Source organism: Cuculus canorus, chromosome 2, assembly GCF_017976375.1.
Source record: "Cuculus canorus isolate bCucCan1 chromosome 2, bCucCan1.pri, whole genome shotgun sequence".
Classification (NCBI taxonomy): domain Eukaryota; kingdom Metazoa; phylum Chordata; class Aves; order Cuculiformes; family Cuculidae; genus Cuculus; species Cuculus canorus.
In genome coordinates, this window is record NC_071402.1 from 35,736,688 (window position 1) to 35,749,400 (window position 12,713).

The following is a 12,713-nucleotide window of genomic DNA, read 5'->3' on the forward strand; positions in this document are numbered from 1 at the left end:
TCAGTAGTGCTGCGTGCTTGTGTTTGCTGTCTTAGTGCCTATGTCCAGAGTGAAAAAAAAAAAATGAGAGGTTCCAAATCAACATTTTGGTAGTTATGAATTACAGTGCCCGAGGTCCTGTGCTCCGAACACCCCCATTCTCCCCACGCAGCCGTTGATTCTTTCTCAAACTGTCCATTTCTGAGCACTTCACTCAGGCCAGATAAGAAATCAGGACTGGAAGAATGGCTTCACCTCTGCTCAAGTGCAGTCAGTGATTGTCTCTGGAGCCACTGCCTCTCTCTCTGAGGCTGCTTCAAGTCAGCCTAACGCATCCCTTCTTTGGGATGAAGGCAGTGTTTTACAGAGGATCACAAGGAGCGATGTTAATTAATTTTTATAGTACACCATAACCACTCAAAGATCACCTGAACCTCGGTGAGTCTGACCTAGCTGTGTTTACTCCCCATTCCATCTGCGTCTGTGTGCAGTTTGGCTCGTGCTATGCTGCACCCCAAGAAGTCTCTTGCGCTGCCGTGCTCTGAGAAGGACCCATGGGTGCGAGTCCCTGGGGTCTCTGCAGTGCAGCACAGCCCACCCTGTCCCTCCTCTCCCTGTCTGCATGTGTACCGTCACCCGGGCTGAACACTGGCAGGTAATGGGCTATGGTACGGGAGGCTCTGCAGTCACCTGTCCTGCTCATGCCTTTCCTGCCGTGGGGTTTTACCCTGAACAAGAGATTTTTCCGTCTCCCTGCAGTAGCAGGGATGACATCCTACAATGGCGAGGTGCACGCCTGGGTCCCTGCAGCCCCTTCTAGAGCCCCCTTTTTAGAGCAATTGCAGCATGTAACCACCTAGGAGGAAGGGGAGATTAGAAGGAGCAACGCCACAAAGAAACGGGATAAAAGCGGAAGGAGATAACCCAGTACCCCTTCAAAGGGCAAAGGCCAGATGTATTCCCCGGCGTCATTCCGGGCAGGTCCTGCCATGACCCTCGTCATGAAACCTGAAAACTCCCAGGAGGAGCCCAGTGTCCTGCCGGGCTGAAGCAAATCAGCGCTACCCGTGACCCCCGCAGCGGCACAGGGTGTAAAGCTGCGTGTTCGGGCCACTGGGGCTCGGGAGGTGGATTTTGGCTTTCCGTGTGCAAACCCCACACCTGCAGCACCCGAGAAGCTCCGCGGGGGCCGTGGGTCCTGCCCGGAGCAGGCAGGGCGCTCAGCTGCTGCGGTAGGTGCGCGGCCGTGGAGGCATCGCTCCCACCCCCGGGCTCTGGGAGAGGCAGAGCCCACCCGGACACGTCGGTCTGGGCTCGGAGAGGCGGAGGGAGGCGGAGATGGGTTCGCCGGGGGGTCCGAGCGGCTGCCACCTCCCTGCGACATCGCCGGCCCCGACGTGCCGAGGGGCGGCTCGGGAGGGGCGGCGGCTCCGCCCCGGGGCAGTGGCGCCCGTCGGGGCAGAGCCCTCGCCCGCCCCCGGGGCTGCGCGACCCCCAGGGCGGGTCACCCCCTCCCCTCCCCGGGCCCATATAGCCGCGGGGGGCGGGGGCGGCCCCTCTGCTCACCCCGACGGCGCCGGGCGGCGAAGGGCAGCGACAGGCGGCATCGGCACCTCCAACCCCGCATCTACCACCCTCCATCCTCCCACTCTGCCGGCGGCACCCGAGTCTCTGCCCCTCCGCTTCCCATCGTCTTCCTCCCTCCCTTCCTATCACCTTCCACCCTCCGCTTCCCATCATCTTCGCCCTTCCTTTCCATCATCTTCCTCCCTTCCCATCATCTTCCTCCCCCCCTTCCCGTCCCATCCCGGCATGGCGCTGGCCCTTGCCGGCGAGTCGGTCCCCGGGGACGGCGGAGACACCGTGGGGATGCGCCCGGCCAGCCTGGCTGCCTACTACCCCGCTTTCCTCCCTCCCGCCCAATACTTCGAGGCGGCCCCCGACTTCTTCCAGCCCCTGAAATCCCTGGGCGGGCTGGTCCCCGCCTCCCCTTCTCTGCCTTCCCTCAGCTTCGGCAGGGTCCCCGCTTTCCTGAGCCAGCCGCCCTCGCTGCCCGCCGAGCCCTTCTCCCGGCTCCCCCTGCCCCTCTACGCCAAGCCGCCGGTCCCCTTCCTCCCCCGGGAGGGCTCTCTCCGTGGGACGGGCGCCCCGGGCTCGCCCCCGCCGCCCTGCCCGAGCCCCCCGCGCAGCCCCGGGGCCGCGGGGCAGAGCTACAGGTACCGCTTCACCGAGGAGGAGCTCAACGCCGTGCTGTACGGAGCGCTGCGGAGCAGCCAGGAGCCCGGCAGCCTGCACGCCATCTCGGGGCTCCGGCTGCCCCCCGCCAGCCCGGGTAAGGGGCTCCGGGCCGGAGGGGCTCCGGGCAGAAAGGAGGTGGGCTTTGGGGTCGGTCCTGGGTGTTGAGCAGGCGGTGCCTCGGCAGCCGAGGCTCACGGACAACGCCGGGGGCACGTCGGGCTTCCTTTTCCCGCGGTTTTCTTGCCTTACGCGGTGAGAGAAGTAGTTACCATTACAAAAAGTGTAATATTTTTTGTATAAGTAGAGATAAGTTTCATCAAAATAACTGCATTTTTTTGAAAGGTAGACGGAATGTCGCTCTGATAGTGTGTTTTCTTCCAAGCAGTGTTTTTCCAGATACTCTTAATTCTTTGAAGATGATAACGTCTTGCGTGAACCGATGTCTCTTCTTCTTTAACCACTTGTTTAAAGCCTTTCTCTCTCTCAAACGAAGGTCAGGCAGAGAGTGGAGCGGGCTCTATATGAGCCAGAGTTTTGACTAGTGTAAAGTTCATAATAACATTAAAATTAGTCCTTGGAAAAATAATAGTATATGCATAAGATTTCTGGGAAAACTTATGCCTGTAAGCGGGAAATGCTCTTGTCTCGTTGCACGTGATTGATGGAGATCACTCCCTCATGTTGCCCAGGCCCGGTAAGGGATGCTCTTTTCTAAAACTGAAAAACGACTCCTAGAGAGCTTTATTTTCCTGCGTTTTCGGTGTCACACGAGCCCACACGGGGAAGAGCTGGGGGTATCTCGGGCTGCGGCCGATGCCGGGCTGAAGAAAGGCTCCCTCTTCTGCAGGTGCTGCGGACTCGTCCTCGGCCCCGCTGCTCGACAGGGACTCCCTGCAGCTGCCCGAAGGTACGGACCCCACTCTGCCTGCGCCCCCCGCCGCGCCCGAGCCCCACTCGGCTCTCAGCCCGCCCTGTCCCCTACAGGGCTCACGGTGCTGCGAGTGGCGTACGGGGACGTGTCTCAGCTCGGAGTCTTCTGCACGGATCCCATCCCCAAAGGAGTCCGCTTCGGTCCTTTCCAAGGCAAAGTGGTCAACACCACCGAGATCAAGACTTACGACGACAACTCGCTGATGTGGGAGGTAGTGAAGGCAGAGCCGGATTTCCCCTAAACGGGGCCAGGGCAGGGCTTTCGGCCGCCCCTCTCCCGTAGCCTGCAAGAGAGGCTCGGTCCGCTGCGGGTGGTGGGATGGGTGCGACCGGGACAGGTCGGTCCAAGCTGATCCAGTTCTCTCTTCTCTCCAGATCTTTGAATACGGACGCCTGAGCCACTTCATAGACGGGAAGGGCGCCTCTGGCAACTGGATGTCCCTGGTGAACTGCGCCAGGTTCCCTGAGGAGCAGAATCTGACGGCTATCCAGTGCGAGGGGCAAATCTTCTACGAGACCTGCAAGGAAATCTTGTCGAAACAGGAGCTGCTGGTGTGGTATGGAGACTGCTACGTGCAGTTCCTGGGCATCCCCATCAGCCTGAAGGGCATGCCGGAGGGGAAGAGACCCCCGCAGCATCCCGAAGGTGAGCCTGCCAAGCAATCCCTCGAGGGGCGCTGTCCCTTATTCCCGTGGACCTGTGCCTGGCCGGGATTAGATTCCTGTTAAGGGAGGTGAAGGAACTCGGTCATCACCTTTATCCAGATGTGTTTTACTTTGAAAGCTTCCTAGTCCCTGCGTGAGCCCATAGTTGGGGGGCTGTAGGGTGGGGGGGCCCCGGAGCCACCCCCCACCACCCGAACTTCACCTGCAGCACCCCAAAACATCAGCATCCCCTCTGCAGAGGGCATTGCTCCTGGGTCGCGTTTCCTCGGCGAGTTAAAAATCGTTCATCTGAGGATTGTAAAACATCTGGTGGTGCTGAACCGAGCTTGCCTCGGCTCCGCAGCGCCGTTGTTCGAAAGGGGGTCCTGTTTTGGGAGGAGAGGGGCTTTTGGGGGGACATTCCTGTTTTAGTCCTGTTTTATCTTACGTTCGCGCACTCCTGACTGAATATTTTTCGTGCAGTCGGCAATCTCCGTAAAAAGAGAAGGCTGGAGTCGTTCCCATCTGATAATGCCTGTAGAAGAAATGCCAAATGCCCTTACTCTGGGAATGGTTCTGCTTATAATGTGCAGGAAATGTGACGTTCTTATAAGCTAAACCTACACATTGTTGCCAGTGTAGGGGAAACTGGAGCGGGTGAGGGATGGGTCGGCTTGGTGCAGCACCGAGGGAGTGAACTGTTTGGCAAATTAGCACAGAAATTTGGCATGGAAATATTTGTAGCTACTGTTTTAAGGTGCCTGGTTCAGCTAGTTGGTAAATTGTTCATTTCATTTTAAAGCTTAAGCCGGAGTTACTTTTATTAACGGCAGAAAAGGGTGTGTAAATGTTTTTTAAAAAGTCCTGTGTTTTTCCTAAATTCAGCCGTTAAGAGCAGTTTAAAAAAGAAACAAAAGAAAACCAAATAAACGTGTTCTTGTTGATAGTATCTTGAAAACTATAGTGAAGATGTGCAAATTTATTTTTTATTTTTGGGAGGGGAGGCAAAATTTACGGACAATATTGATAACAAATACCTGGCAATGTTTCCTTATGGGTACACGGCTTTGCGTGGAACTCTGCTTTGTTTTTTTCACATTCGCTCCCTATGTGTGGGGATACGAGGACGAAATCCTGCTTTTGCTGAAGTCAGTAGCCAAACCAAATAATTTTATCAGGCTGTGGACTCCAGTTTGTTCCCCTCCGTTAGAAAGGCAAGCGGAGCCGTGCGTATGCTTAGGACATCCGACGTGTATTTTGTTAATTACATTGCCAGAATCTATTTACTGTTATTGCTCTCCCGGAGACTTTTAATTCCCAGCTGGACACCAGCTCTGACGAGGAAGCAGATTTGAAATGAACCCCTTTTGCTGTGGTGTAACAGAGAGGTGGCACTTTCCCTTCTGCTGTACAGAAGCCGGGGAGAGCTTTAAGTGCGAGCGCTGCGGCAAAGTGTTTGCCTACAAGTACTACCGGGACAAGCACCTCAAGTACACTCGCTGCGTGGACCAGGGGGACCGCAAATTCCCGTGTCACCTTTGTAACCGATCCTTTGAAAAAAGAGACAGGCTGAGGATCCATATTCTTCACGTTCACGAAAAGCACAGACCTCACAAGGTGAGCCCGCTCCTGGGTCTCTCCGCACTTACTGGCTCTTGCGGGGGTGGGAGCTTAAAAGAGTCGTCTTCTTTGCTTTTCTGAGTTACGATGCTGATTTTCCTCCTCTTACAGTTTCCTGGTGGGACCACTGCCTATACAGAAAGAGCATGCTTTTTGCAGCAGAGCTTAGTTGAAAAAATTTACTGGATTTATATTGGGAAAATAAACCTCACAGTCTCACTGAGCATTCGAAAAGAAACTATTTCTAGGGGACTTTTTGGATGTCTGCGTGTGGGGTTTGCTACTTTCCTTACACAGTGTGGGGCTAAATTGTATTTAATGGTGCTCCACTTGTCCATGATCAGGAGAGACGATGTCTCATGTCCCTCACACCCTCTTCGGTGTGAGAACTGACAGACATCTGTGTCCATTGGGTACAACAGTTTTAATTCTTACATTCAACGTGGAGCAGATTTTGAACTGATGGAAGCAAATCCTTGCTGAGGTAATTGTTTCATCTCCAAACACCTCTATAGCACAGATTTTCTCCAGGAGCACTGGGAGCAGAAAATCAGACTTTTGCAAAGGGCAAGTTCCACTGTTTATCGGTCCTGAAAATTCTCCAAAATACTTGTTTTATAGACAGTCCTGCAATAACGTGAATTTTTCAGGAAAAGCGTTTATAACTATATCAACAATATTCCAATGACAGCATATCACATTGATCTGGTAACATGTAAAATACAATTATTATATGAAGTTTGAAATACCCTCTAATTCTTCCCCTTTCATTTTTCAAATGCATTCAAAACAAAAGGTTTAGAAAAGCAGAAAGATAAACTTATTCTGGATATATTGTATTTATATGCAAACAAATCAACTCAAAAAGCTAAGTTGGAAAACATGTCAGTAAAAAAAATATTCTTTCAAGATCAGTGATGGTTTAGTTTATTTTGGAGTTGGGAAAGATAATTTTTTTCAAATAATTGGAGGACAAAAATTATTTTGGGGCTCATGCAAATTGTCCTGCACCAGTGTAAATCTCTCACATCACTTCAGCCCCTTCTGAACTGGGTTTTGTTGCATTGCTGCCAGCTGCAGAGCACACGCAGCTCCTCGGGTGGGAGTATGAAGTGCTGTTTGTTCCACTCCTCTAAGAGAGGAGAGGCACTTTAGCAGATACAGTTGTAGCCCAGTTACAGTGTAACTGACTCACCATATTTTGGAAAATGGTTATTGTAAAAGTTCCCCTTAGTTGTTTTTTTTTTAAAAGCAAAAAATTCAAAATGGCAACTCGAGCTTGATTTGCATTTTAAAGAAAACATGAAGATTTTGCAGATTTTCAGGTTTTGATTACTGAAAGTCAGTATTTTTTTATGTTCTGAAGAAGGGTGATTTGTAATAAAATTTTTACCACACAAAAAAAAGCTTTGAAGTTTTGTATGATTTACTTAAAACAAAAATCTTTCTTTAAGTCAGATTAGAATTCTGATTGTTTCAAATTGTTGCAACATAAATCACTGCTGTGTTTTTATGTACGACTACTTAAATAGATGTATATAGGTACATTTATACATATACATGTAGGAAAGTACAGGGACATATCATCCACCTACCTAAGTTTTATTTTCAGCTATGCTGTCAAGTGCTTCCTTTCAACTTCATCCACCCCTTTTTTTTTCTCCCTAGTGCTCAGTGTGTGGGAAGAGCTTTTCTCAATCCTCCAGCCTGAACAAACACATGAGGGTTCACTCTGGGGAGCGTCCATATAAATGTGTCTACTGCAACAAGGTAAGGCAAAGCCTGGCTTGCACCTGCACCCCAACTCACACTTCCGTCTGTCCTTCTCTGCTCAGCATCCCACTGATTCAAAGGAATCGACTTACAGATGATCTCTAAGCCAAGGCACCTTTATTTTTTCTAGTGAAGAGAGCATAGGGTCTGCACCCTACAAAATGCACCTCTGCCACGGTGAAATTTCAGTCAGTTTATATAGGGATTTTATCAAACACTCCATACATCCTGTGGTTAATCCCGATAAGCAAGCAGTTGGGTTACATAACTTTAGTTCCCTATTGTGTCTAATATAACTAGTTTTGTGGTTTCCTAGATAGCGATGCATATGTGTCCAAAGGCAACTGTCTTAGTACATATCATACCCCTGCAGAGGGGTAGGCCCCTAAGTTGCTGGATTGTATTACCAAGTAAAAACTCGATAGTATTTGCTAACTCGGGTCACAAAGCAAAAACCTATACTTAGGCTGAGTGGCCTAGCTATGTCAAACAAGCTTTAAGCTATACCTGACTCCATTCTCTAATTCAACACCGCACCTTGGGGGGCTGTGGGTGACTCTTTCCATGCTCCACTTTCTTTTCAATATCTTTGTTTCTTTTCCATTTTCTTTAAAGAAAATGTCTTCTATTTGAGTTAGTATCCACATAAGTATGTATCCTGAATACAGCTACAAGTTGAAGTGACAAGGCAAATGATGTCTGATCTTTGGGCTTCTACACTCCATCTGATGTGGAATTTGTGTTTTGTCTCAGCTTGGAGAGCTTTTGCAGGGATAAGGTCTAGGAAAGCTTGAGAGAATTTCAAATACCATCCAAGGCATTCAGCTAGATCCAATATTCCCCTTCTTCATCAGATAAACAGATTTTGATCTTCCTGACACCACTTCTGGAATGCGGTTGAAACACTTGGCCCATGAACTAAACCAGAACAATATGACTTCATGCATGCTTACCTTGAAGTAACAGGGCAATTGATGTGCAACTGGGCATGGAGGTTTCATTTCAATAAGAACATAAATAAAGCCATTTAGCACTGATTAAAGATAATGCTCAGCTGTTACTACTCTTCACAGACAAAAGATTCAGGTGAGCTCTCCCTGGGAGAGCCATGACTGCTCTCCCAGCAGGTGAAGGCTGGATATACAGGCTGCTTATGGATAAATATCAGTAGGGCTGCAGGTGCTATGGTGTGTTCATGCAATGCAGAAGCACTATCAGCTCATGATAATAAGGTAATAAGGTGCTCATGATTTTGTAGAGAAAGATGTTTGGTTTATGGCTGTCTGGACTAACATGAAGCTGAAGTGTCCTGTAGTAAAGAACCCTAGAAGAAGTTGGTTTTAGTTACTATATTTTTTTCTCTCCTACATGCCCCAAACACTTGTAGACAAAGTTTAGGATGAAACACAATACTTTAATCATCCAAATACAAAAAGGGAGAGAATCAGCCCCCAGCCGTTCTGGTAGGATCACTGCAGATCAGGCCAGATCAATCCATTAGTCCTCAGACTGCAGGATGCAGCTATCCTAGGTCATAGACATCATTTCTCCGGCTAGGAAACCAGGAGCCATTTTTAAAGCATTCTCACCTGCTCCTCCTACTGAGTCACAATTTTCGCTTTGTCTCTTCTGCCCTGCTGTGCTTCAGGGCATCTTTGCTTTCTTTGCCACTTTGCTCGCTATCTGGGTGACATTGTGAGATTAAAGGAAAAGTGGTGGGTCCAGATCACCATTCTGGCCCTCAAACGCACTTTGGCCCTGTTGATAAACATCTCCAGGGACTTCCTACAAGGGTGTTAAATCTGTTTGTGCTCTAAGGTTCCTGGTGAAAAAGTCTCTGAGAATTGTTCTTTACTGTGAAGACTTACTTGTGACATTTCAGCAACATAACTGTACTGAAGAGGAAAATAGTCTGAAAATAGTGATGGGCCTATAAGTGTCTCCCTCTGGAAAAGAAAAAGTAGTGAAAGCATGGGATATTTCCCCGAGCTTAATCTAACTCCATGGACTCATCCATAGCTGTGTAGCTGAGTGCAATGGTTGTTGGGTTTCTGGTTCCTTGTTGCTGGCAGGCTTTGAGGTTTTTTTTCCAGCTATCTGAGGATGCGAAATAATTAAAAGACTTATTTTTGAGGTACAGTGCTTCTTATAGTGTCTGGGTTAGCTGGACTTGGGGATTATATCTGAAAATAGATTACTCTCAGCTCCTGCTCCCTTTCTCTTCTCTGCCCTTTCAGGCATTCACAGCGTCCAGCATCCTGCGCACTCACATCCGCCAGCACTCAGGGGAGAAGCCCTTCAAGTGCGAGCACTGCGGCAAAGCCTTCGCCTCGCATGCAGCTCACGACAGTCACGTGCGCCGCACGCACAGCAAGGAGAAGGGCTGCACTTGCTCAGTGTGTGGCCAGCACTTCCCAGAGCAGGAGCATTACCACTTCCACATGAAGATTCATGCCACTCATTAGTCAAGAGCCTCATGAATGAATCCTGGAGCCGTGTGTATTGGACTATGCATGAGTTCATGTGTTGTTCTGTTCCAGGAGGTTACATTTACCCTAGCAATGACTCTTATGTATATCTGGTGTGTGGGCCCTGCATATGTTTCTGAGTGCTGGGAACAGGAGTTTCTTGCCTGGGGTTACCCTGTTGCACACTGGGGTGAAATCTGACATGTGCTACCCACCCCATCTTTCTTTTTGTCTCCTCCCCTATCCCAATTTCCACAAGTGGGAAACACAGGCAGGAGAGAAATTCACCTCCCATGAACCTTTTGTGCACAAATATCACTGTGAGGAATGTTTCCATGTCTCTAATGCACCAATGTTATGGACTGCCTGGTGCAGTACATACAAAAGCTTGTTTGAGATGCATTTTTTACCAAGTGTATTTCTCAAAGCTATTTAACCTGTTTGTTTTGTTTGGGTGCATGACCAGGCATGAAGTCTACTTCCACTTAATGCCAAGGCTTTTCATGACCCTCTTATTCGAATCTGAACTGCCTCAGAGATACTGACTGCTGGACTAGCATTAGGGGTATTTAATTTTCTTTCAGCTTCCGCAACACAGGGAGCTCCAGGGCACTGAGGACAAGTCTTCCAGAGGACACTGGCCCCTGGTGAGCCCAGGGATGTAGTAGAGTGTGATGAATTAACTTCAGGCTCTGTCCTCTCAGTTTAAGGGCCAAACATGAAGATGTTCCCAAGCACCAATGAGCTCTCAGGTAGGTCAAAGTCAGGTGGCCTCATAGAGGCGTTTGTTGCACTGTGGGATCAGCACAGGCCAGGAGCAGGTATGATCCCATCACTAATTTCCCTGAACTCTGTCTCTCATCTGGGCCAGGTGGGCTTTAGCAATAATTCCTGACGCAAAGGTTGGGGTTTTCTACTTAGTCCCCTGGCTTTAAACTCCCTTCCCCTATCCTAAATTTGATATTTAAACTGTAGGATAGGTGTTGCTAGGACTTCTTATCCCATAAAGTCTGCACATGAAATTCCTTTCCCAGCCTGTAGTAATCCCTTTGCCTCCATGGGAGGGCTGGAGGGTTTAACCTTCCATTTCTCACTGACACTGCAGGCAAGTCAGGGGTGATTTGTGCAGGTTTTCTGTTGTTTTCTTTTGAGCAAAACAGAAGTATTAGCTCATAAAAACGCTAGTATTGGGGTTTTTTTCTATAGAAACAGCTGCTCATTTAGGTACGGATGAGGCAATGTAATCACTCTATGATCGTTTTCTGCAGAGCTCTGGTTTTGTTTCTTTTGCACTCTGACCTGGAGAAGGACAATGACAAGTCAGACATTCTATCCTTTCATATCAACTAACTTTGGCCCAGATCAAAACTTGTCTTAAATTTCAGCATAAAATCCTAGGTGGTTAGACCTGGGTTTTTAGATAGTATTTTCAAAATCATGAAAAATCCTTCATGAGCAGCAAGCCCTGGCAATGTGAAATCTCAGCTTGATGGAGGCTTAGCAAAAAAAATTGTACTAAAGGATCACTGAGTTTAGGCAGTGTTGTAACCAGTGCAAAAGCCTCTTATCACTGAGTGATCAGCACGATGGGCAGGGGTGTGCAATTGAGAGGGGTTCCTTGTTGGTGGGGCTGTTAGATCCAGGAAGGACAACAGAAGCCCTTGCTGGACCTGGCCAATTAACGCAGATTATTTGATATTACTGGGATGATGAGGTTGTCTAAATATCCCGGAGCATGCAGGATTATCAAGGTCACTTTTCACTTAAATATCAGAAATAAACACTTTTATTTGGTGCAAAACTTAATGATCCCTTTAAATTCAGTGTTAAACAAGAAAAATGTTACCGGCGCATTTAGTTATATAACACAGGTACTATATCTGTAAACATCTGTATTGATTTGCACTAATTTTATATGGTTTATGGCACATTAAATTGTTTTCATTGTAAAAATATATATTTTAATTTAAAATACTACAGCCTGCCTGTGTGGAAGTGTTTTTTCCCCAAGCATGCAGAACCAACAGAAATGTGAATTGTGTGTGTGAAGGCTTTGCTGGTTCAGTCCCATAAAAAACTCAAGGTTTGAAACTGTCAACTACCTACTTATGAAATGTTATGACCAGAAATGGCTTAAAGGTGGTATGACATGCATAGTTGGCCTCCCATGCAGGTCATCTCTTTGTTTCTTGTGAATGAGGGTTATTTAAGTGATGCATCTTTTCTAGTGCTTTTAGCTGTGTGCGTTTTCTTCCCCTCAAACCCCCAAATATCTTTTATTAAAATATTGCACTCTTCTACAGTGTTGTGTGACGAGTTGTCTGTAATAAAATGAGTATGTGAAGATTTTTTTATTTTGTTGTACTTGTGAATGGAATATTGGCTCTCTTGCACATGAAACCGGTATATATGTAAATTTGGATGATAATTGAGACTATTACAATGAGATTTGTATGAAGGATGAAAATAAATTATTGCAAACTGCAGTGTACATTAATGGGCTATCTGTTTTTTTTCTGCCCACTGCATTGGTGTTGCGTATTTGTGGTGCTAATACATGGATGAAAGGTGTTATTTGTAAGTCATTGTAGAGTCAAACTGTCTTACAGAGAATTGTAGTCCTTGTCCTGCTGGATAGCAGCTGACTGCATTAGAAGTCAAAGGCACTTAGTATCTTGATGGATTTGTCTCTAAAATGTCCCAATAGCTCATGGAAACTGAGGCCATTCAGTTCTGGATTGAGTTCACTCCTACTTCCAAGCAAGATGATGGATTCAGATTGAGCATTAAAAAAGGCATTTACCCACCCTGTAACATAGTCTTCTCTATCCTATGAATAGGGAGTTCCAGCTGTGTTGGGACGCAGGGGGCAGTGGAGGTGGCATTTGGCCAGCAGCACACTTCACGGCAGGATGGGGAGAAATAAAGCAGCAGGGAGCAGGAAGGCAGGCAAGCTGAGGCAGATTTTAGTCTCCTGCAAGGAAGATTCAGTAGTGTCAGTGCAAACATTGCTGTCCTTGCTGGACAGGGTTTTGAGAGATTAGATTTAGAATAGGTAAT

General features: G+C 47.9%; 1 protein-coding gene across 1 annotated transcript; it reads left to right on the forward strand.

Moving 5' to 3' along the window:
• The first annotated feature begins 1,791 nt into the window (after positions 1-1,791).
• PRDM14 (PR/SET domain 14) lies at positions 1,792-12,024 on the forward strand. Its single transcript, XM_054059558.1, has 7 exons — positions 1,792-2,024; positions 2,124-2,375; positions 2,990-3,359; positions 3,523-3,793; positions 5,207-5,409; positions 7,081-7,182; positions 9,423-12,024. Exons 1-7 carry the CDS (start codon positions 1,792-1,794, stop codon positions 9,648-9,650), a joined length of 1,659 nt encoding a protein of 552 aa, XP_053915533.1. The 3' UTR covers positions 9,651-12,024.
• The last annotated feature ends 689 nt before the right edge of the window (positions 12,025-12,713 follow it).